This window comes from Diabrotica undecimpunctata, chromosome 7 (assembly GCF_040954645.1).
Source record: "Diabrotica undecimpunctata isolate CICGRU chromosome 7, icDiaUnde3, whole genome shotgun sequence".
Classification (NCBI taxonomy): domain Eukaryota; kingdom Metazoa; phylum Arthropoda; class Insecta; order Coleoptera; family Chrysomelidae; genus Diabrotica; species Diabrotica undecimpunctata.
In genome coordinates this window covers 121,420,763-121,443,276 of record NC_092809.1, presented here as the reverse complement: position 1 = coordinate 121,443,276, position 22,514 = coordinate 121,420,763, and the positions used below count along the sequence as shown (strand labels likewise).

At 34.4% G+C, this 22,514-nt stretch overlaps 1 protein-coding gene across 1 annotated transcript in view; it reads right to left on the bottom strand.

Moving 5' to 3' along the window:
* LOC140445763 (zinc carboxypeptidase-like) overlaps nt 1-18,279 on the bottom strand; it is a 40,871-nt gene extending 22,592 nt beyond the window's left edge. The window contains exons 1-2 of the mRNA XM_072538088.1: nt 18,151-18,279; nt 12,811-13,194 (exon numbers count right to left, since the gene is read on the bottom strand). Coding sequence (XP_072394189.1) covers nt 12,811-13,188 — 378 coding nt within the window. The 5' untranslated portion in view covers nt 13,189-13,194; nt 18,151-18,279. The remainder of the gene's footprint in view (nt 1-12,810; nt 13,195-18,150) is intronic.
* Between the last annotated feature and the right edge of the window lie 4,235 nt (nt 18,280-22,514).

Here is a 22,514-nt window from a genome sequence, read left to right as displayed (position 1 = left end):
CCATATGAGTATGGCCCTTTAACAAAAACTTGTGATCTATTTGCTGAATTTGTGGGAAGGTCTTCAAAATCCAGAAATATGCCATTACAATAAACGTATTTTTATTTTGACCATAACAGTTGTCCGTCCATATGGTTATTTGTTGAATAATAGAGTCAGGTATTACCCTATTTGCCCATTTTAATAAACATGAAGCCATTTCTTTTCCACCATAAGCTGCTTTACTTTCATCCCACATCATGCAGTGTACTGAAGAGTCGAAGGAATCATAAATGGTAAAATTAAATGTTCACAATTTTCTCTTATAAAAACTGATGCTGTTTGTGATCAGAGGTGTACTTCTGGAGATCACAAGTAAAAACTTAATATCTTGGATTATCTATACAAAGTTTAATATCTCGATTTTTTAAATCATATCTCTTCTTTGACTCTGCAAGATGCGCCTCTTTAATAACTGTTATATTATTTCTTTGCTCTAGATTTAGTTCATTCGTGAGCTTAGGACTAAATGAATCACAAACGTCACAAGTGTCTGTAGCAGGAAATTTAAAGGAAATATTAAATTGTTTATTAAACACATCAGAATACAACCAGTGTTTAGCAATCAATTTTGAATCAACATTATTTTCAGCACAATAGGTTGTATAAAGGCTGTACATATTCTTGATATTTAATTCTGATCCTAAATATTTTTCGGCGGTTTTTTTCTCTGGTATAATGGCTCTCATAGGTAGGGAATGATAAAATATGTTTCTTAATATTTTCAATAATTTCAGGTAACGTTTTATTGCTAGGAGGGTGCTTCCCTCTTAGGTCTGGTTGTACCAGACCTCCTTGTTCTGTCTTTCGTAAAACGTTTACAATCACTTTATGTTAAAATATTTTACACTATTCTACATAGTCCGTAAATGCATACAATATTTATTAATGGAAACTAAGATTCCACAGGACTTTAACTTTAGTATATTTTTTCTTGAATTTACAAACTTTATCTTAAGTTTACTCAAACATTTGTCTTTAAAAAAAAAAAAGAGGTTAGTCTTTGTATGTGGGTATATTTTATTTTATAAAAACCCTTAAAAGGGCAACATTACAAGCACGAACGTTTTCGGAACAACTGTTCCATCATCAGGTTAAAATGCCTAAAATAAGTATAAACCATTTAGTTACAACAAACGTGGTTTAAAATTTTGACTAAGGTTAAAAAACAATAAAATGGTTATACTTACAGGTTAACATGCCTGAGCCACCAAAATATTTGGGTAAAAACCCTTTAAATTGAAAAATGTTACTGAAGAATGTACATGATGTTTATAATATTATATGATGTTTAATATTTTAATTAGATTTTACTTCAGGTAACATACACCCATGCTTAAGTGAGTTCCAGTGTCCGGAGAGTAAACCTCTTCAAACGGACTACGGTTGGCAACTGATTGATGAAATACTCATGAGCGGTGTCAGAAACAAAATGTCAATGAACCATGAAACAGTGTTAGTTAAACATTATATTACTACAGCCAAAAGATTAAAAAACTTTGATGATGTTAAAATGATAACAGTAATCCAGGTGTTGGAATTTAAAAATTTTTCTCTATAATTATTTAATATTGGATGTAAAAGATGTAAATTACTGGTGTTGTTGAAGGTCATGTTTAAGAAGATGACGTATGTATTAGGCAGCTTATTTTACTCTGTAACGTATGGAGTGTGGTCTAAAAGGTGTAATTTGTGAAGAATTAGCTGAAATATATGGAAATGTCCTTTTATGTTGCTAACATCTAGGACAAGGAAGAATAATTAGTATATATTTGTAGCTAATGTAAGACTTTTTTAAGTAGATGAAATTGTATTAATACTGCTAGTATCGTAAAAATTTTTTTAATATAAGTGAGTCCAATAGTTTGAGAAAAATGATTGAAAATCTTCCGGCTGAAGGAATTAAAGTTATAATTTATGTGATTAAATTTAAAAAAAAAAAAAAAAAAAAAAAATTTTTATGGAAAGACTGAGATCCTCAGAGACCTGGCAGGAATAACAGTAAATGGAATGACTAAAGAATAAAGGGGAGTGGGTTAAAGGGAAATGAATGAGTTAATCAACAAAATTAGAGATGATAGAGGTCCTTCATGCTTAAAGCATCTAGCACCCTGAACAAAATATATTTTGGTTGTGTTAAAAACTGATACATAAAAGTTTGAAATTTTATTTGTGAGTATGGTGTACTAAGTTGTTGACTAAGAGAGGGGGGAGCAATGGTTGATTAAAGGTTTAGGTAAAGTGGGAGAAAGTGAATTCTGATGAATTGCTGGATTGTGTTTAAATGTTTACTGAGTTTGGAACTAATGGGTGGATGGTAGATATATGAAAAGACAGAGAACTAGCAAAAGAAAAAAGAATGGACAGGAATATAGTGCAAACGTGAAGATTGTAAAATAATGAAATAGTGAGGTATAAAAGATATGATGTTAACAATAGGGGGCTGAAAAAATTCTTTTGGAGGGAGTGTTGTGACAGTAGTGTAGAGAGAATGGTTGTTTTTAAAAAACAATAATTGTTGAGAAGGATTAAGGTGTTGACATTTATAGAGGAAAGACAGATGAAGAAGATGGGGTAAATTTGAGAAGTGTGGGTTATGAAAAGAGTTGTCGGTGTAAGGGTTGAAAGTCACGGTTGAAAGATACATGGCGATTAACGCAGTTGGGGCTTCTTTGCTTTTCCTTGACTATTTCCAAGTCTTCATATAGATCTAATTTTAGAAAATTTTTTTGGGGTATATTATGTAACAAAGAGACGTCTTCTGGTATGTTGAGGGTATGTTTATGTTGTGCAAGATGTTGTGAGAAGGTGGAAGTGTTCTCTTTTTTAGTGTGTTCTTGGGAACGGGAAGTTAGTGATCTACAGGTTCTACCTATATATGTAGCATCACAATCAGAGCACTGTAATTTGTAAACACCACTACGATCCATGTAGTTGATGCAATCTTTTGAATTGGTTAAACATTGTCCTAGATTGTTCAGGACTTTAAAAGAAATGTGGGTATTCTCAACAGATCTTTTTAGAATATATCTGATATCTCCAGAAAGACGTTCTTGAAGGTAAGGTAAGGAAGCATAATGAGGTTTAATGGTCAAGTCTCTGGGGAACGCAGCCTCTCTCAAAAGTTTGAGTTGTCTTTTATTAATAAGTTTGTTAATGAGGTTGGGGTCATACCCATTGTTGGATGCTATTTGTTTTAGAATATTGAGTTCTGTTTGGTAGTTAGATTGTGATAGTGGGATTGTTTCTAGGCGGTGAATATAACTATGGAAGGCTGCATATTTATGTGACATTGGGTGGTTGGAAGATAAAGGTATGATATGATCGGTTTGTGTAGGTTTCCTATAGATACTGAAATCGAAATGGTCGTTTAATCTGGTAATAGTAAGGTCGAGGAAATTAATTGATTGAGACGACTCTAGTTCCATGGTGAACTTTATATTTGGGTGGATTTGATTTATTTTGGAGAGTAATAGATCAGCTGAATTCGAGTTACCTGATATGAAGACTAAACAGTCATCAACATATCGAAACCAATGGAGAATTTCAGGATTTTTCATAATGTGTGTGGATTCTAAGTGATCCATAAATATATCAGCTAGGAGAGGGGAAAGGCAACTACCCATGGCTAAGCCATCAGGTTGTCTGTAAAATTTACTATTGAAAACAAAAAAGTCTTGAGCTAGACAAGTTTGTAATAATTGAATAATTGAGTTAGTGGTAGACATAGTGATAGAATTTGCTCGTAGAAGAGAGTGGACCAGATTAATAGTTTCTTGTTTGGGGACTGAAGTAAACAAATTGCTGACATCAAATGAAAGCATTGTGATGTTGGGATGAAGATTTATTTGTTGGAGATTGTTGACTAGATGAATTGTATTTTTGACAGAAAAGCGAGGGGTGAAGTTCGTCATATTGTTAATGAGATTCAATATGAATTTTGACAGGATAGAAACTGGAGTGTTTATAAAACTAACAACAGGACGAATGGGAATTCCCTCTTTGTGTATCTTAGGTAAACCATACAATCTGGGTGTTAATGGGTTGCTAGGTATTTTATAATATGGAGCATCATGTTCTGACAAAAATTCTGTGAAAAGTTTATTGGTAGCTTTGATTTTATTAATGAACTTTTTTGTTGGATCTTCGGGGAGTGGAGTGAAATTGTTATCTGAAAGAAATGTAGTGACCTTGTCGTTATATAACTTCTGATCAAGAATGACTAGACAATTGCCTTTGTCTGCTTTACTAATGATTAAATTATGGGATTTGATTTTGTTTTGAATAGACTTGAGGATATGGAGTTGGTCTTTCTGTTTTTTGTATGAAAATTGTGGAAAAGGAACGTTGAATGAGTAATTTTGAGAAGTAGAAGGTAGGTTGATGGATGATGAGTTGTGGGATGTGTTAGATGTAGTGTTGGTAGTAGAGATATTGAAAGAAGTAGAAGTTGATGGGAAATTTTTGTTTTTGAATTTGAAGATGGTTTTGTAGCAGGAGTTTCTAATTGAAGTTTTTTGGTTTAGAGGGACTGAGAGATTCTGTATGATAACATCTAGCTCAATGGAGAGACTCTGAAGGTCCTTTTCAGAAACCTTCCTCGGAATTGAGTATTTGAGACCTAGATTCAATAAGTCAAGTTCATTTTTATCAAAAGTTACGGAGGATAGATTTTTGAGCCTAGGGTGAAATTGAAAATTAGAAAATTTAGTTTTGTTCTTGTTACTGTTATTATTTTGTGAATTAGATGCATTATTAATGAGTTTATTGAGTTTAGATTTAAGTTTACTGAATTTAATAGAGGTTACACTGTCCATTTTGTCCTGAACATCATTCAAGAGGTTACTTAAGTTATCAAAACCTATGGATTCAAGTAAAAAGTCATATGTTACCTTAAGTTTATAACAATTTCACTCCACTCCCCGAAGATCCAACAAAAAAGTTCATTAATAAAATCAAAGCTACCAATAAACTTTTCACAGAATTTTTGTCAGAACATGATGCTCCATATTATAAAATACCTAGCAACCCATTAACACCCAGATTGTATGGTTTACCTAAGATACACAAAGAGGGAATTCCCATTCGTCCTGTTGTTAGTTTTATAAACACTCCAGTTTCTATCCTGTCAAAATTCATATTGAATCTCATTAACAATATGACGAACTTCACCCCTCGCTTTTCTGTCAAAAATACAATTCATCTAGTCAACAATCTCCAACAAATAAATCTTCATCCCAACATCACAATGCTTTCATTTGATGTCAGCAATTTGTTTACTTCAGTCCCCAAACAAGAAACTATTAATCTGGTCCACTCTCTTCTACGAGCAAATTCTATCACTATGTCTACCACTAACTCAATTATTCAATTATTACAAACTTGTCTAGCTCAAGACTTTTTTGTTTTCAATAGTAAATTTTACAGACAACCTGATGGCTTAGCCATGGGTAGTTGCCTTTCCCCTCTCCTAGCTGATATATTTATGGATCACTTAGAATCCACACACATTATGAAAAATCCTGAAATTCTCCATTGGTTTCGATATGTTGATGACTGTTTAGTCTTCATATCAGGTAACTCGAATTCAGCTGATCTATTACTCTCCAAAATAAATCAAATCCACCCAAATATAAAGTTCACCATGGAACTAGAGTCGTCTCAATCAATTAATTTCCTCGACCTTACTATTACCAGATTAAACGACCATTTCGATTTCAGTATCTATAGGAAACCTACACAAACCGATCATATCATACCTTTATCTTCCAACCACCCAATGTCACATAAATATGCAGCCTTCCATAGTTATATTCACCGCCTAGAAACAATCCCACTATCACAATCTAACTACCAAACAGAACTCAATATTCTAAAACAAATAGCATCCAACAATGGGTATGACCCCAACCTCATTAACAAACTTATTAATAAAAGACAACTCAAACTTTTGAGAGAGGCTGCGTTCCCCAGAGACTTGACCATTAAACCTCATTATGCTTCCTTACCTTACCTTCAAGAACGTCTTTCTGGAGATATCAGATATATTCTAAAAAGATCTGTTGAGAATACCCACATTTCTTTTAAAGTCCTGAACAATCTAGGACAATGTTTAACCAATTCAAAAGATTGCATCAACTACATGGATCGTAGTGGTGTTTACAAATTACAGTGCTCTGATTGTGATGCTACATATATAGGTAGAACCTGTAGATCACTAACTTCCCGTTCCCAAGAACACACTAAAAAAGAGAACACTTCCACCTTCTCACAACATCTTGCACAACATAAACATACCCTCAACATACCAGAAGACGTCTCTTTGTTACATAATATACCCCAAAAAAATTTTCTAAAATTAGATCTATATGAAGACTTGGAAATAGTCAAGGAAAAGCAAAGAAGCCCCAACTGCGTTAATCGCCATGTATCTTTCAACCGTGACTTTCAACCCTTACACCGACAACTCTTTTCATAACCCACACTTCTCAAATTTACCCCATCTTCTTCATCTGTCTTTCCTCTATAAATGTCAACACCTTAATCCTTCTCAACAATTATTGTTTTTTAAAAACAACCATTCTCTCTACACTACTGTCACAACACTCCCTCCAAAAGAATTTTTTCAGCCCCCTATTGTTAACATCATATCTTTTATACCTCACTATTTCATTATTTTACAATCTTCACGTTTGCACTATATTCCTGTCCATTCTTTTTTCTTTTGCTAGTTCTCTGTCTTTTCATATATCTACCATCCACCCATTAGTTCCAAACTCAGTAAACATTTAAACACAATCCAGCAATTCATCAGAATTCACTTTCTCCCACTTTACCTAAACCTTTAATCAACCATTGCTCCCCCCTCTCTTAGTCAACAACTTAGTACACCATACTCACAAATAAAATTTCAAACTTTTATGTATCAGTTTTTAACACAACCAAAATATATTTTGTTCAGGGTGCTAGATGCTTTAAGCATGAAGGACCTCTATCATCTCTAATTTTGTTGATTAACTCATTCATTTCCCTTTAACCCACTCCCCTTTATTCTTTAGTCATTCCATTTACTGTTATTCCTGCCAGGTCTCTGAGGATCTCAGTCTTTCCATAAAAATTTTTTTTTTTTTTTTTAAATTTAATCACATAAATTATAACTTTAATTCCTTCAGCCGGAAGATTTTCAATCATTTTTCTCAAACTATTGGACTCACTTATATTAAAAAAAATTTTTACGATACTAGCAGTATTAATACAATTTCATCTACTTAAAAAAGTCTTACATTAGCTACAAATATATACTAATTATTCTTCCTTGTCCTAGATGTTAGCAACATAAAAGGACATTTCCATATATTTCAGCTAATTCTTCACAAATTACACCTTTTAGACCACACTCCATACGTTACAGAGTAAAATAAGCTGCCTAATACATACGTCATCTTCTTAAACATGACCTTCAACAACACCAGTAATTTACATCTTTTACATCCAATATTAAATAATTATAGAGAAAAATTTTTAAATTCCAACACCTGGATTACTGTTATCATTTTAACATCATCAAAGTTTTTTAATCTTTTGGCTGTAGTAATATAATGTTTAACTAACACTGTTTCATGGTTCATTGACATTTTGTTTCTGACACCGCTCATGAGTATTTCATCAATCAGTTGCCAACCGTAGTCCGTTTGAAGAGGTTTACTCTCCGGACACTGGAACTCACTTAAGCATGGGTGTATGTTACCTGAAGTAAAATCTAATTAAAATATTAAACATCATATAATATTATAAACATCATGTACATTCTTCAGTAACATTTTTCAATTTAAAGGGTTTTTACCCAAATATTTTGGTGGCTCAGGCATGTTAACCTGTAAGTATAACCATTTTATTGTTTTTTAACCTTAGTCAAAATTTTAAACCACGTTTGTTGTAACTAAATGGTTTATACTTATTTTAGGCATTTTAACCTGATGATGGAACAGTTGTTCCGAAAACGTTCGTGCTTGTAATGTTGCCCTTTTAAGGGTTTTTATAAAATAAAATATACCCACATACAAAGACTAACCTCTTTTGTTATACGTGGTATACAGCCAGCTACAGGAATTATTTTCCTTGTGGATTTGTCTTTAGACTAATAAAATGTCTATTTTGTTTAGCTCGAAACATAACCTCTAAAATATACCTAATGATATTATCTTAACTGTATTATTTTCATTTTGTTGTCTTAAAGCTAAATTCAATACTTTGGCAACACGTGAATGCTTTTCGCCACCATAATCAGTTGTATTCACTTATTATAATAATATAACTAAACACACATATAACTAAACAAAATCTGAAAATGTAAACAATCAATTACTAGTCTACAATATGTGGTTCAAGGCACTGTGTCTAGATGATACTGCAATGTTAGCAATGTACACAGAGGTATAGGGTTTCATGTCCACATGGTGCCCTCTGCCTCTAAACAAAATGTGACATGATACTTTTTTTAAAGTGCTTATCTTCGTTATTTTATAACTTAGGACATAGTGCTTTATACCTCTGTGTGGAGAATTAAAAGTTCATTAAAACTGCAGTATAATCCCAATATTGACAAAAATGGACATAGTGCCCTTTACCTCCGGCATACAGATATATATATATATATATATATATATATATATATATATATATATATATATATATATATATATATATATATATATATAAAAGATTGCATTTCATTGTAATTCGAATTCTACCATTGTTCTACATATGTTTCGAGTTATTCAACTCCTCAGGAATACTTGTGGAAGTTCAAACTGAAATGAAATGCAGTCTAGTGTTTGGACATTATTTAAAAAAACAACCTAGTACGCTAGCAGCGGCATCTATACGAAGTAACAAGAAGTCGAGAGACCTCTCTTTGATAGCAAATTAGGTGAACAGCAAATTCAAAGCCTCTTACTAGAAGGCTTTTGAACGGCGCTAGAAGTTTACTCCTTTTACTCCAACATTAGAAAATAGACGTTTAAATGAAAGTAAAAGATTGCATTTCATTACAATTTAAATTTCACCATTACTCTACATGTGTTTCAAGTTATTCAACTCCTCAGTGTTTTCAAGGGTAAACCGTAGATGCATGTCGGAGTAAAAGGTTACTTATAGTGTCGTTCAAAAGCATCTAGTAAGAGTCTTTGAATTTGCGGCTCACCTAATTTGCTATCAAAGAAAGGTCCAAATTACAATACATGGCCAACCTTGTACTGGCCAAAAACATTTCATCAACTGACAATTAAACAACAGAGCTGAACAGGAGGATATGACTAACATGGATAGCTTACACAAAAATGAGGAAGGTCTTTAAATCAGTTATTCACATGTGTTTAAAAAGAAAGGTTAGTTGTAGTATTCTATATCGATTTCCCCTCACTATATGTTCCAGATAAGACATTTTCCGGTGTCTAGCAGTCTTTAGCAATTCTCTATCTTTGTTGACCCTCTTTAGTACTTCCGTATTAGTTTTTCTTGCTGTCCAAGGTATTTTCAGCATCCGTCTATAAATCCACATTTCCAATGCTTCAATTCTGTTCATACTTGATACTTTTTGTGTCCACACTTCTTCTCTATACAAAAGTACAGACCATATATAGCATTTAACCATTATTTTTCTCAGTTCTAAATTGAGATGATTATTACAAAGAAATGTCTTCATTTTTAAAAAAGTAGTTTTAGTCATTGCTATTCTTTTATTTCTATGTCTATGACTGGATCTAATTTGTCAGATATAACTGTTCCCAAATATAAAATTTTGAGAACTCATTCAAGTTAGACTCCATTAAATTAAAGCTGACAGACATATTTTGCTGTTTAACGATTTAAGACTGTAACACTTGCGAAAACCGTAACGAGCTGCATACTATATTTTATCTACTACGAACAAGTAATTTATTTTTTAGAGCTGTTATTGTACTTTCGGTAAGCGGTAAGAATATATGTTGGCCATAGACGGTTTAGGAGAAAAAAAATTGAAATGTGGATTCATTGATGGATGCTAAAAATACCTTGGACAGCAAGAAAACTAATTAGAAAGTACTAAGGAGGGTAAGGAAGGTATACTATGCAATGAACACATTCTATAAGAATAAAACTCAGAGAAAGTGGACGTGGCTATCCCCAGACGGAAAAACTCGGAACGAAATAGATTACATACTGTGTAACAAAACAGATATCATACAGGACGTAACAGTAGTAAATACTGCGTCAGTAAGTAGCGATCACCGAATGATTAGAGCTAAATTAGAGATAAAACATAATGAAAATAGAAATAAATTTAGAAAAACTTGGAATATAGACACAGATAAACTAAAATCTAATACAGAACAATATAAACGCAAATTAAAACTCGCGAAAGTATCAAATCTAGATAAACTTAGCTTAAATGAAATCAATGAAGTCATAATAAAAGAACTATTAAATGCAAGCTCAGAAGTGGCAACCGCTAACAGAAAACGAAACTCCAGAATAAGTGTAGAATCACAAAACATGCTGAAACAAAGAAAAGATCTTTGACAGAGACAAAGAGACAAAACAAAAGAGACACTGCAGAATTTAAGGAACTTAATCGAGTAATAAGAAAACAGGTAAAAGAGGACATTAAAAAACATTAAAAAGATGGTATAAAACAAATCATAGAGAAAAACCGAAGTCTCAAATGCACCAAACCGAAACTAGGAAAGAAAAACATAATAACTATTAAAAATGAACAAGGATAACTAGAAAAAAGTAAATCTGATATTGCAAACTCAATTGAAAAGTTCTACGCCGATCTGTACCGTTCCAGAAACGATCCCCCTAACTCCTCAAAGCAGAACTTGAAAAGGCAGGTAACAAATGTCAACTCAGAAGTGATGCACGAAATAAGCCACGAAGAAATAGAAAGAGCAGTAAAAGAAAAAAAAGGAATAAAGCTCCTGGAAGCGATGGAATCCTAGCAGAAATGCTGAACGAAGGCGGAGAAGAAGCCATCACATATCTAAAAATACTATTTAATAAATGTCTATTTCAAGGCAACATGACAACAACTCGACCCATGGAGTACTGCTGAAACAATACTAATATACAATACTTTTTAATAAAAATATTAAAAAGGGAGATACCACAAATCTGAAAAATTTTTGACCAATTTCACTTCTTTCACAACTTTACAAAACCTTTACAAAGATTATTACAAACAAGTTAACAATTAAATTTGACAGATATCAACCAGTAGAACAAGGATTTAGAAAAGGGTACATCACCTGTGACCATCTATATACTTTAAAAATCCTAATAGAAAAGAATAACGAATACAATCTCCCATTATGTCTGGCTTTTATAGATTATGAAAAAGCTTTTGATAGCGTAGAACTGTGGGCAATAAAAGAAGCATTAGTCAATAACCGGATCGACTTCTGATACAGAATATTAATACATAATATTTACGAACAAGCTGAAAAGACCAGTAAAAATCAACCGAGGAGTAAGACAAGGAGACACAATATCTCCAAAATTATTTGCAGCTGCCCTAGAAGATATCTTTAAGTCAATAGACTGGGAAAATAAGGAAATCCCTATTAACGGACTATACTTGAATCATTTTAGATACGCAGATGATGTAGTAATAATAGCCGACACGTAAATACGATTATTGAGGAGCTACACATAGAATCACTAAAAAAATGACTGAAAATGAATTTCAGCAAAACTAAACTAATGACAAAACTATGATAAACATCGAAGGGACAGAGAAAACGTAGATGAATATACATATCTGGGTCAAAATATCAAGGTAAGCAAAGAAAATCAGACTACCGAAATAAGCAGACGTGTAAAAATGGGATGGGCAACATTCGGAAGACTCTCATAGGTACTTAAAAATAAAAATATACCTCAAAGACTGCGAACCAAAGTATTTAATTCCTGTATCCTACCTGTACTTACATATGGAGCTCAAACCTGAACATTCACTAAAATAAACATCGAGAAAATCAGAAAAACTCAGAGAGTTATGGAACGACAGATGCTGGGTATCTCACTCAAAGATCATAAAACCAATGAAAACATTTGTAATAGAACAAAAGTAAAAGACGCTGTCGAACTGGCAGCTAAACTGAAATGAAAATGGGCTGGACATAACGAACGTCTTACGGATGGCCGATGGAATAAAGAAATCGGGAATTGGTGGCCATATGAAGCCAAAAGACCACGAGGAAGACCGCAAATGCGGTGGAGCGACGATATTAAAAGAACTGCAGGGCCAATGTGGAAACGTCTTACAAACAACAGAGATGAATGGCGAGAATTAGGAGAGGCCTATATTCGGAAATCCGAATAGAGAAAAGGGCTTTAGAAAAAAGGACGGTCAACAAAGATAGAGAATTGCCAAAGACTGTTAAACTACGGAAAATGTCTTATCTGGGACATATAGTGAGGGTAAATCTATATAGAATACTACAACTGATTCATAAAGGCAAAATAGAAGGCTGTAGAGGTGTAGAAAGAACACAGGTTTCTTGGTCAAAAACATTCATGAATGGACTTAGATATCAAATTCAAGACAATTATTCCACGTGGCAGAAGATCAAGAAGCCTTCGCAATGGTGATCGCCAACGGCCGATATTTCTGGTGTGGCACGAGAAGAAGAAGAAACTAATCGAAAAGGTTGCTGGGTTGAGTGACCGTTTATATTATTTTTAATCATATTCTTATACATTTTTATTAGTAAAAAAATGTTTACTTACATGTTCCAAATCATAGTATCTGTCCCATGTCAAATTACTTTGCTGTATACTCGGAAGCTTATTTACTCTAGATTCTTTGTCTATTTGTTCTTGAATATTACTATTTAGAACTTGAAACTCTACATTACTTTTACTAATGATATTTTCAAAGTTATATTTTTCTTCTGGCGAAACCAGTACACTAATAGGTACTCCTACTCTGTCTGGATCCCTCCAGAAATCCAATTTATACTCCTTAGACCGTTGTAAGTTTTGAAGAAGTTTAAGGTCGTCAGAAGTTTTAGGAGATAATTTATACAATGTATAATTATCATATCTAACTACCGCTGATGAAAGGGACAGCAAACTAACCAAAACATAAAATGGAGCCAATTTCATTTTTCCCTAAAAATAAATAAAAAAAAAATAATAAATTAAAAAATCAAGAACTCATGGGAAAGCTAAATAGTCGCAACCTATAAATACAAGTTAAAAAATAAAGGGCAGTATCCAAAGCTAAGATCTATCGAATATTTCTAAATAAAAATATTTCAGAACCATTTATAGAAAAATAGCGGAGTGCGAGCAGGTAATATCATATCTGAAGCTCTCAAAAAATAAAAATCACGTGCATTTACTACACAGAGGTTAGAGTGATTGGCAAGAAAATAAAAAAACTAGGTTAGAATATCAACGAGGAGACCGATTTTTCAATACAGATTTTCGAAGAGAAGAGTACGATATTGTTCGAATTAAGAAGTAATGGTCTTAACTATCGAAAGTGAGGTAAGTGTCCCAAATACTCCCAAGCGTCTTTACTTTAAGTAATTCTGAAATAAAAGAAAATGATGAATTTTATACTTATAACCCACAGAAATGCTTTTTTTGAGAATGTTCATCCCGAATTCTTAAATACAAGCGACGCAAATATGCGAGAGAATGATTGGCGCAATTTTTCACAATCATTATGAAGACCTGTTCCATACCACAGGAACTCAAACGCTCGAAGGTCATTCTTCTTCTTCATATACCATGTCCTTTCAGAACGTTGGTTACTATCATAGCTATCTTAATTTTATTTACTGCCACCCTAAATAGCATACTTGTATCAACACCATACCAATCTCGCAGTTCTTCAACCATGAGGTTCCTCTTCGTCCTGGACTGCGTTTGCCTGCTATTTTTCCTTGCATGATACTTTGTAGCAACCTATATTTGGAACCTTTCATTACATGTCCGAAATACTTCAGCTTTCTCTGATTGATGCTTTTTAGATCGAAGGTCATTACCATATTAAAATCAGTGAAATCAAATAATAACAACCCTAAGAAATACAGAACAACAGTCTTACTATCGGCGACGTTCAAGCTACTAGAACGACTCATCTACAACAGAATTAGTCCAAAGCTACTTGAATCAATATCGGTTGATTAGGCAGGTTTCCGACCAAAAAGAAGCTGCGCCGATCAGGTTCTTTTGCTTACTACATTTATCGAGGCAGAGTTACAGAGAAAACTTAAAACTGCAGCCGTATTCATAGATCCAACAGCGGCCTACTACACAGTCTGGAGAGAAGGCATGATATACAAGTTTCTCCGTACAATCTCCTGTAAATCCACCGTTCGAATAATCAACAGCATGCTAACCGACCAAACGATTCAAGTAGTCATAGAAACTGACATCAGCACCCCAAGAAATCTGAAGAATTTACTGCCTCAGGGATCTGTCCTAGCTTCTCTTCTGTATAAGCTATAGATCGCTGATATACCCCAGAAACCAGATCAAGAAAGTTTGGTTACGTCAATGATGAATCCTTGCAACAAGGTGTAAGTCATTTGAAGAAACGAATAAATCCTTACGGCAGACTTATACACAGTGGGAAAGTATTTCCATAAATGAAGGCTCCAACCAAACGCTACCAAAACAGAGATCTCCAGTGTCAACCTAAATAACAAGCTTGCAGGAAGAACACCCCACATCTAATTCAAAAACACCACACTCGCCTACAATAAAACACCGAAGTACCTTGGGGTGACTTTTGACAGAACCCTATCTTTTAAGGAACACCTGTCAAAAACAACGGAAACACTTAAATCCAGAAACAACATCATCCAGAAGCTGTGCGGTACAATATTAGAAGCATCGGCTTCATAAATATATACACATATACACAAAATAGATGCCCAATTGAACAATACAATGAGAATGGTTGCTGGCGTTATCAAATCCACCCCTACGCAATGGCTCCCAGTACTAAGCCACATTCCACCACCCAAACTACGGCGCTTACACTCTCTCACTAGAGAGTACAGAAAGATATTTAGTAACGAGATACTGCCAATCCATCAAGATATAGATGCTGCCAACGGTAATCGTCTACGCTCCAGACGACCGCCAATAAAAACTGCTGTGGAAAATGAGTTCAACTTAACGACCAGTTGGACTCGACAATGGATCGGACAACAAAATAGCAGTTTACCCTGCATCACACAAAAACCACCAGATTGTGACTTACCACGCAACACATGGACTACGCTGAACCGATTCAGAACCCAACACGGCAGATGCGGTTACATGATGCACAAATGGGGTAAACCACCATCCCCACTCTGTAACTGCAGACAACCATCTGTCACATCAAAGAACAGTGTCCCACAAGATCCTATCATCGCAGGTCAGAGGGTTTACTAAGGGCGATTCTAGAGTCCATAGACTATATAAATACAGTAGAACCTCGATTATCCGGGCCACCCCGGACCGAGCCTTCACCGGATAATCGAAAACACGGATAATCCAAAGACCTCAATTTATTTTTTTAATAATTTATTTAGACAAATACATGTGTCAAACGAAGAGCAGAAACGTGATACATACAACATACATGTAACAAAAAATTAAAGTACATACATATTATTATTTCTACATAATGTATATGCTATGAATAAACATTACATATTTAAAAAAAAATCATTTAAAAAAAATCTCTAATTTTGGTTTGTTTTTGAGCTTCGTAACTTCTACACTTTATAATTTTCTTTATGTTTTTAAGCTGAAGTACATGAATGTCATCAGTGCCAGGCTGTTCTTCAAAATATTGAATAAGTACATTTACTGCATCCCTTGCTTCCCGAAGACTTGTCTTAATGACGCAATCATTGTCAGCACAATTCTCATCATCATCACTACTAGTGTCAGAACTTTCTGTAAGATAATCGTCATTCGTAATCTGATACCCTGTTTCTTGGCGATCACATTCTATCCATTCCTGTATTTCGTTATTGTTCGTTTCTTCCAAACCTTTGATTTGTGAGGCTATAGATGCTACGTTTTCAACCGATAGCTCACCTTCATTTACGTGATTACCGTCTTTATGTTCCATATCTTCTAAGGTCATTATTTTATAAAATGATTTTTTAATGTGATCCGTTTTCACTTCACTCCAAGCCCAAGCTACAGCATAAATTGCCTCTTTTAAATTTAGGCGTTTCCAAAATCCCACAATATCACATTCTCACAACAGTTGAAGCATAAGGTCTTTTCTGTAAAGCATTTTCATGGCCTTGATAACACCTTGGTCCATTGGCTGGGCAATAGATGTTATATTCGGAGGAAAATATGCTACGAATATGTTCCCATCTGCTGACTTTAGTTGCTCTACGTCAGGATGCGATTGCGCATTGTCCAGTAACAGTATAGCCTTTGGTAAAAGATTATTTTCTTGTAGATAAGCTCTTACTTGAGGTATAAATTTTTGGAAAAACCACTGTTTAAAAATTACACGATCCATCCAAGCTGCCTTTTGATTATAATAATCAACGGGCAGTGTTTTTATATTTTTAAAAGCCCTCAGATTTTTGGATTTTCCAATGACGGCTAACCTAAGCTTATGGATTCCTGAGGCATTAGTACAGCATAAAACTGTTATACGGTCTTTGCTTGATTTGAAACCTAAAAAAAAATTATTTTGAAAAATACTAAAGAATATAAGCTAACCTGGTGCACTAGTTTCTGAGCCTGCAACAAGGGTTCTTCTCGGCATTGCTTTCCAATAAAGCCCAGTTTCGTCCGTCTGCATTATACACTTGCTCACGTTTTAGGTCGTGCTCCGTTATGAGATTTTCAAAATCGTAGCAAAATTCTACCATAGCTACATCATCAGCACTTAATTTCTCCCCTTGAACAGCTAATTCTCGTATTCCATGACGTTTTTTAAATCTGTAAAGCCAAGCAGAAGATGCCTTTAATTTTCAACTGCTCGTGAAACTTTTCAGCTTGTCTACAATATCACGAACTGTTTGTTTCCCAATATTATATGTTTTAGCCAACATAGCAACACTTATTTTATTTTCAAATTGTTTTAAAATTTCCATTTTTTGCTCAATAGTTAAAGCATTGCGTTTACGCTTTTCATTAGCACCCGTACGCTGCATTTTGTGCGCCTGTTTACGTTCAACTAACGAACCGGTCAGCTGTTGACGAAAATACGAGAAAACTTGGGGATTCCCAGAAATGAATGTTTACACGGTGCTGCAATATTCAGCGATGAATGTTTACACGGTGCATTATTCAGCGTTTATGGGCGCCACCAACATAATCCGCGCACGAATGATCAATTTAATATGCAGCACGGAGAATCCACCGCCCGGATATAGCTGTAAGATACTGTAAGATAGATGTTTAGTTGTAAACATTTGTATTAGGTTTTACACAAAATAAATTTAAATGTAAATGTGTCAAGTACTATACGATAAATAAAATAAAATGCCCTGACAATGTTTGATACCAATTAAAAGCGAAATTTGTAGATGAAATTCTTGTCTGGTGGTGCGCATTTTTTAACAGGGGTGTATCCCGACCTTTTGTGGGAAGAGTGAAGCTTTAAATAGTCAGAGATATATCATTATAACATCATGGTGATGACAATGTCATGTTTTGTACACACCTAGCATTATTTACTTAAGACATATTACTTAAAAGATAACCTAAACTGGCTTCGACAACACCACATACCTTTTTTTCCCAAAAACGATAATCCCCCATCTTACCACAGACTCGCCCATTAGAGGATTTTTGCGCTTTACTCTCTACAAAAGTTTATTATAGAGGCTGGGAAGCCCAATCTAAAAAACAACTAATACAGAGATTTTACGAAAAACTGAAAGAAATTGATCTGAGTTCGGTCCAGGGCCTCATGAGGGACATTCGAAGAAATTTGCTTCTGGTAGAGCGGAATGGGCCACTCAATATAACTCGATACTATAGTTTAGTTAAGTATTAAGTTGTAATGTATGATAACTAGTTAGTGTTTAAATAAATTTCTTCATTAAAAAAATCGAAATAATATTTTGTGCCAAAACTTACGTGATGACATACGTTATGACAGAATCTAGAATAAGCTTTTTCTTGAACTGAATAAATTTTAATCGTTAACGGAAGTAAATATTAAATTTTCTGTTAACTTTATTAATTATAAATGCATTACAAAACAACATACACTTTATCTAATACCATTTAACTGCGGAAAATTAATCATTTAATATAATTTTAAATTATATTACACATTTATTTTTATGTTTTTGTATTTTATTACAAATAAGTTTACACATTTATTTTATTACATACGTTTATGATATTGATAATTTTGGGTGATGAAATGATTGTGAAAAAGGGAGTATTTTTAAGTAACTAGGATCTGTATTGAAAAGTAATATAAAAATATGTAGAGATACATTTAGTAGATTTATAGCGAAATGAATGAAATACAGTGGAACCTCGATTATCCGTCTCTCTATTAACCGTCACCTCTGTTAACCGTCAGGGTCCATACAAAAGTTACCATTACCAACATAGATAAAAATTTAGTCATCAATTCATTTTGTTTGAGCAGTGCGGATAAGCAAACGAAATTCGTTGAAATGTGTACGTGAAGTTATGCAACCACCGCAATTTTTTATGTAATTAATTATTGTTCTTATTCAGGGCTCTGTATTAAACTTCAATTTAATTAGGTAATGATGAAGTGATACCGTTCTTTTAGAGTTTAATTTTTAAAATCGCAAGCCGAAAATAAAAACGCAGAGCACAATAATTATTACAGTCAATATCTGTGTGTCAACATAATTCAGTTTGATTCAAATTCGAACTTAGTCGCATTGAGCAAAAAGTATGATATTCCGAGAAAGACAATCAATGATTTAAAGAAAAATGCTTATGGAATTGAAAAGTATGCTTCGCAAATGGAATCGTTGGATGGCCGGATGAAACATAGTTAGACAATGAAAAAAGCCACAAATGAATCACTCGACACGGCACGACACTATATTCTGTATTTGTGATTCGGTCAAAAAAGAAGCGAAGGTGTTCCTTTGTCTGGACCAATTGTTGCCGGAAAAGCGTTGTTTTTTAACATGAAATTAAATGGCAATCCTTCATTTAAAGGAAGCAGCGAAGTTCAAAAACCGCCACGGTATACGGGAACTGAAAATCGAAGGTGAAAAATAGAGCGCCGCAAATATTGAAGTCGTTGACGAATATATAAGAAAGCTTCAAGATATGATCGATGAGACACGCGACAACATGCTTTTCGTTAACTACTACGCACAACATAATGCATGGATGTCCCAGGAAATATTCGCTGACTGGTTCAAAAAGGTATGTACTGCAAACCAAAATTTGTTTATCTATTTTTCTAACATCTTGTTTTTTAAGTTTTTATACCAAACTTTCGACAATACTTTCAAGCAAAAAATTTGCCACCAAAGGCGATTCTCATTTTGGACAATGCACTTGCCCATCCTGAAGCCGGTATGCTGCGAAGTGACGATGAAAATATCACGTGCTCTTTTCTGCCTGCGAATACAACATCATTGATACAGCCAATGGATCAATCGGTCATTAAAACATTCAAACAAGATACATAAATTTTTTTTTTCAAAACCTAGTTATGGAATAGGAATATTCTTTGCCAGAATACTGGAAAGCATACAATTTAAAACACGCAGTCGGCAATGCTGTGTCAAATTATTGTCAAATAAAACATACAAATAAAATTTGAGAGTTATACTATGAACTTTTTTTTTATTCTGTTAACCGTCTTTTCGTTTATCCGTCATTCCCTTGGTCCGGTGCCCTGACGGATAATCGAGGTTCCACTGTAAAAGGAAAATATTAAGCTGGTGTATGACAGGAAGGTACATACATACATCAATGTTCATTCTCGATAGGATAGGTAGGGATACTTTACTACGAGGGGATGAGAAAACATTGCTTGTACCCGTTTAGGGTGGGTTGGCCCTCTTCAGGCTTGAGTTTGAATGTTGTTAAATGATGGAGTACAAAAGCAAACAGTCCCAAAAACCGCCGGTGTGTCAGCATTCTTCGTCTTCTCCTGGAGTGTTGTGTTAGAGCCACTATCGAGCCAGCGAGCCAGGGGTGAAAGATTTGACTGGACTTGATGTTCTTTCCAGTTTGATTGTGTTTGTTTTAGAGCTAGATGCGACAAGCCCGGGTCTCTAGTGACCATTGGTCCTGTGCAGTCTCGAGCTTAACTCGGCCCCAAAACCAGTGTATTGCACTGTAATTCTGTGACCGAGTGTGCTCGTGAGTGGGGGCGCCTCGGCTTTCGAGAGTCGACCTGTCGCATTTCGCTCAGTGTGAATGTGTGTGTAAATCCAACAGTGACGGTCGCTACCATTTCGTTGTTACAGAATCCGCCGAATCACTTAGAATTTCCCCGGCCGTCCACAGTCTCCGTGGAAATTAACGGAGACTGCAGGCGGTCGGGGGTCCCGGTTATGAGGATATTTCGGTAGCAGAAAGACTCCTTTCACTGTTGGATTTGTGTGAGAATGTGTTGTCTGAATTTGTATTTAGTGTGAGTGTGTGGGAGTCTGACTCGACAGCAACTAAAACCGTGTTCTCTAGTAACCATGGTTCCTGCAGCCGTTTATGCGTTTGCAATCGACTTCAAAACTAGTGTATTGCACTAAAATTCTGTCATCGGTTGCTCCCGGTAACGGCCAGGCCTCGTCGGAGTTCGATAGACGGTTTCAGCAGCTGCCGATTCAGGTGAGAAAATAGTTGCGGCTATTTTCTCGGGGACGGACAAGTATCATTGAGTAATGGTAAGATTGGGAAACCGCAAAAAACCAATCTCCTCCTGTCCGGGACAGGATGGTTCTAATGAAATTAAAACTCGATATATAGGATGTCCAATAATTAATTGGACATTAACTAATGGGTGATAGCTGACATCAAAATAAAGCGTTTGAGCTCAAATTGCTCAGGCAAAATGTTGCTAGTTTTCGTTCTACAGGGTGATTCATTAATTAATATTTTTTTAAATTATTTTTAGGGATATATTGAAAACTATTTAACCGATTTAAGCGAAGTTTGGTATCGTCCTATTATTGAGTATGCTTAATATGAAAATGATATTAGTTTTACCATTGACAATAGGTGGCGCTACCTACTATAATATTGGTTTATTAATGTGGCTATATTTTTTTTGTCCGCTTTGTATAATCATTCTAGAAAAAAAAACATGAAATAACATTCAGTTCTACACAAAAAAGGTATTATTGTTTCAAATAAAAAAGTACACCGTTTTCAAAAAAAAAAAAAATTTACAAAAACATGTAAATTCAAACATTATTCAAAAGGTCTTAAATACCAGTGAATATTAAATGTATAAGTAGTAGATAATTTTTGCAAACAAAATGCATGTGATTGAAATAATTATTTTTATTAAACCTTTTACACAGTAACAAATTTAAAAAAATCAGAAATTAAATTAAATTAAACAATGAAGTGAATATAAAACAATTGACAAATTCAAATATTTTGAATAATTCAAAACGAAACGAAAAAAAATTACAATAAGTGTTCAAAATGTTCACCATTAGATAAACTACATAATATAAATCTTTTGTGTAAGTTTTGTCTTATTTTAAATCATGAGTTTCTTTGGGCCCTAATTACGTTAACTCCCTCTACAATATTTTGCCATAACTCTTGGGGGTTATTTTTTTTTTTTAAACAAGTGACTTACGGTAGCCCCACAAGTGAAAGTCTAGGGGATTTAGTTCGGGACTGGTGCTAGCCATAGGCATACACTACCTCTACCAATCCACCTTTGAGGATAAATTTTATCTAGATAATTTCTAACTTCTTGGCTATAATGTGGAGGTGCACCATTATGCATGTACCAAGAGTTAAGTCTTAAATTTTAGAGGTAAGTCTTCTAAAAAAGTTAGTAAATCTTCTCCCAAAAAATTTAGATACGTTACTCCGTCAAGCCTAGTTGGTAATTCAAATGATCCTACAATACAATCCCCAAATATGCCACACCAGATATTAATGGAAAACTCATGTTGAAAGTGATGTTCTTGACACGCATGAGAATTTTCTGTCGCATAGGTATGGCTATTGCGCCAGTTAAACACACCTCTTCTAGTAAATGTGGCTTCATCGGTAAATAAAATTTTATTATAAAACATTGGATCGTCTAAATGTGGCCCTATCATAAATTGACTAAATCGGAGCCTTGCTGGAAAATCCTGTGGTAAAAGATTCTGTACTGGAGTAAAACGATACGGATACACATTTTCTGTCTGTATTATTCTTGACACCGTAGATTTGCTTATACCAGTGGCCGCAGAAACAAGCCTTGTACTGGTTTCTGTATCTTCTGCAAACACGCACAACAATTTCATGCTCCATATCTG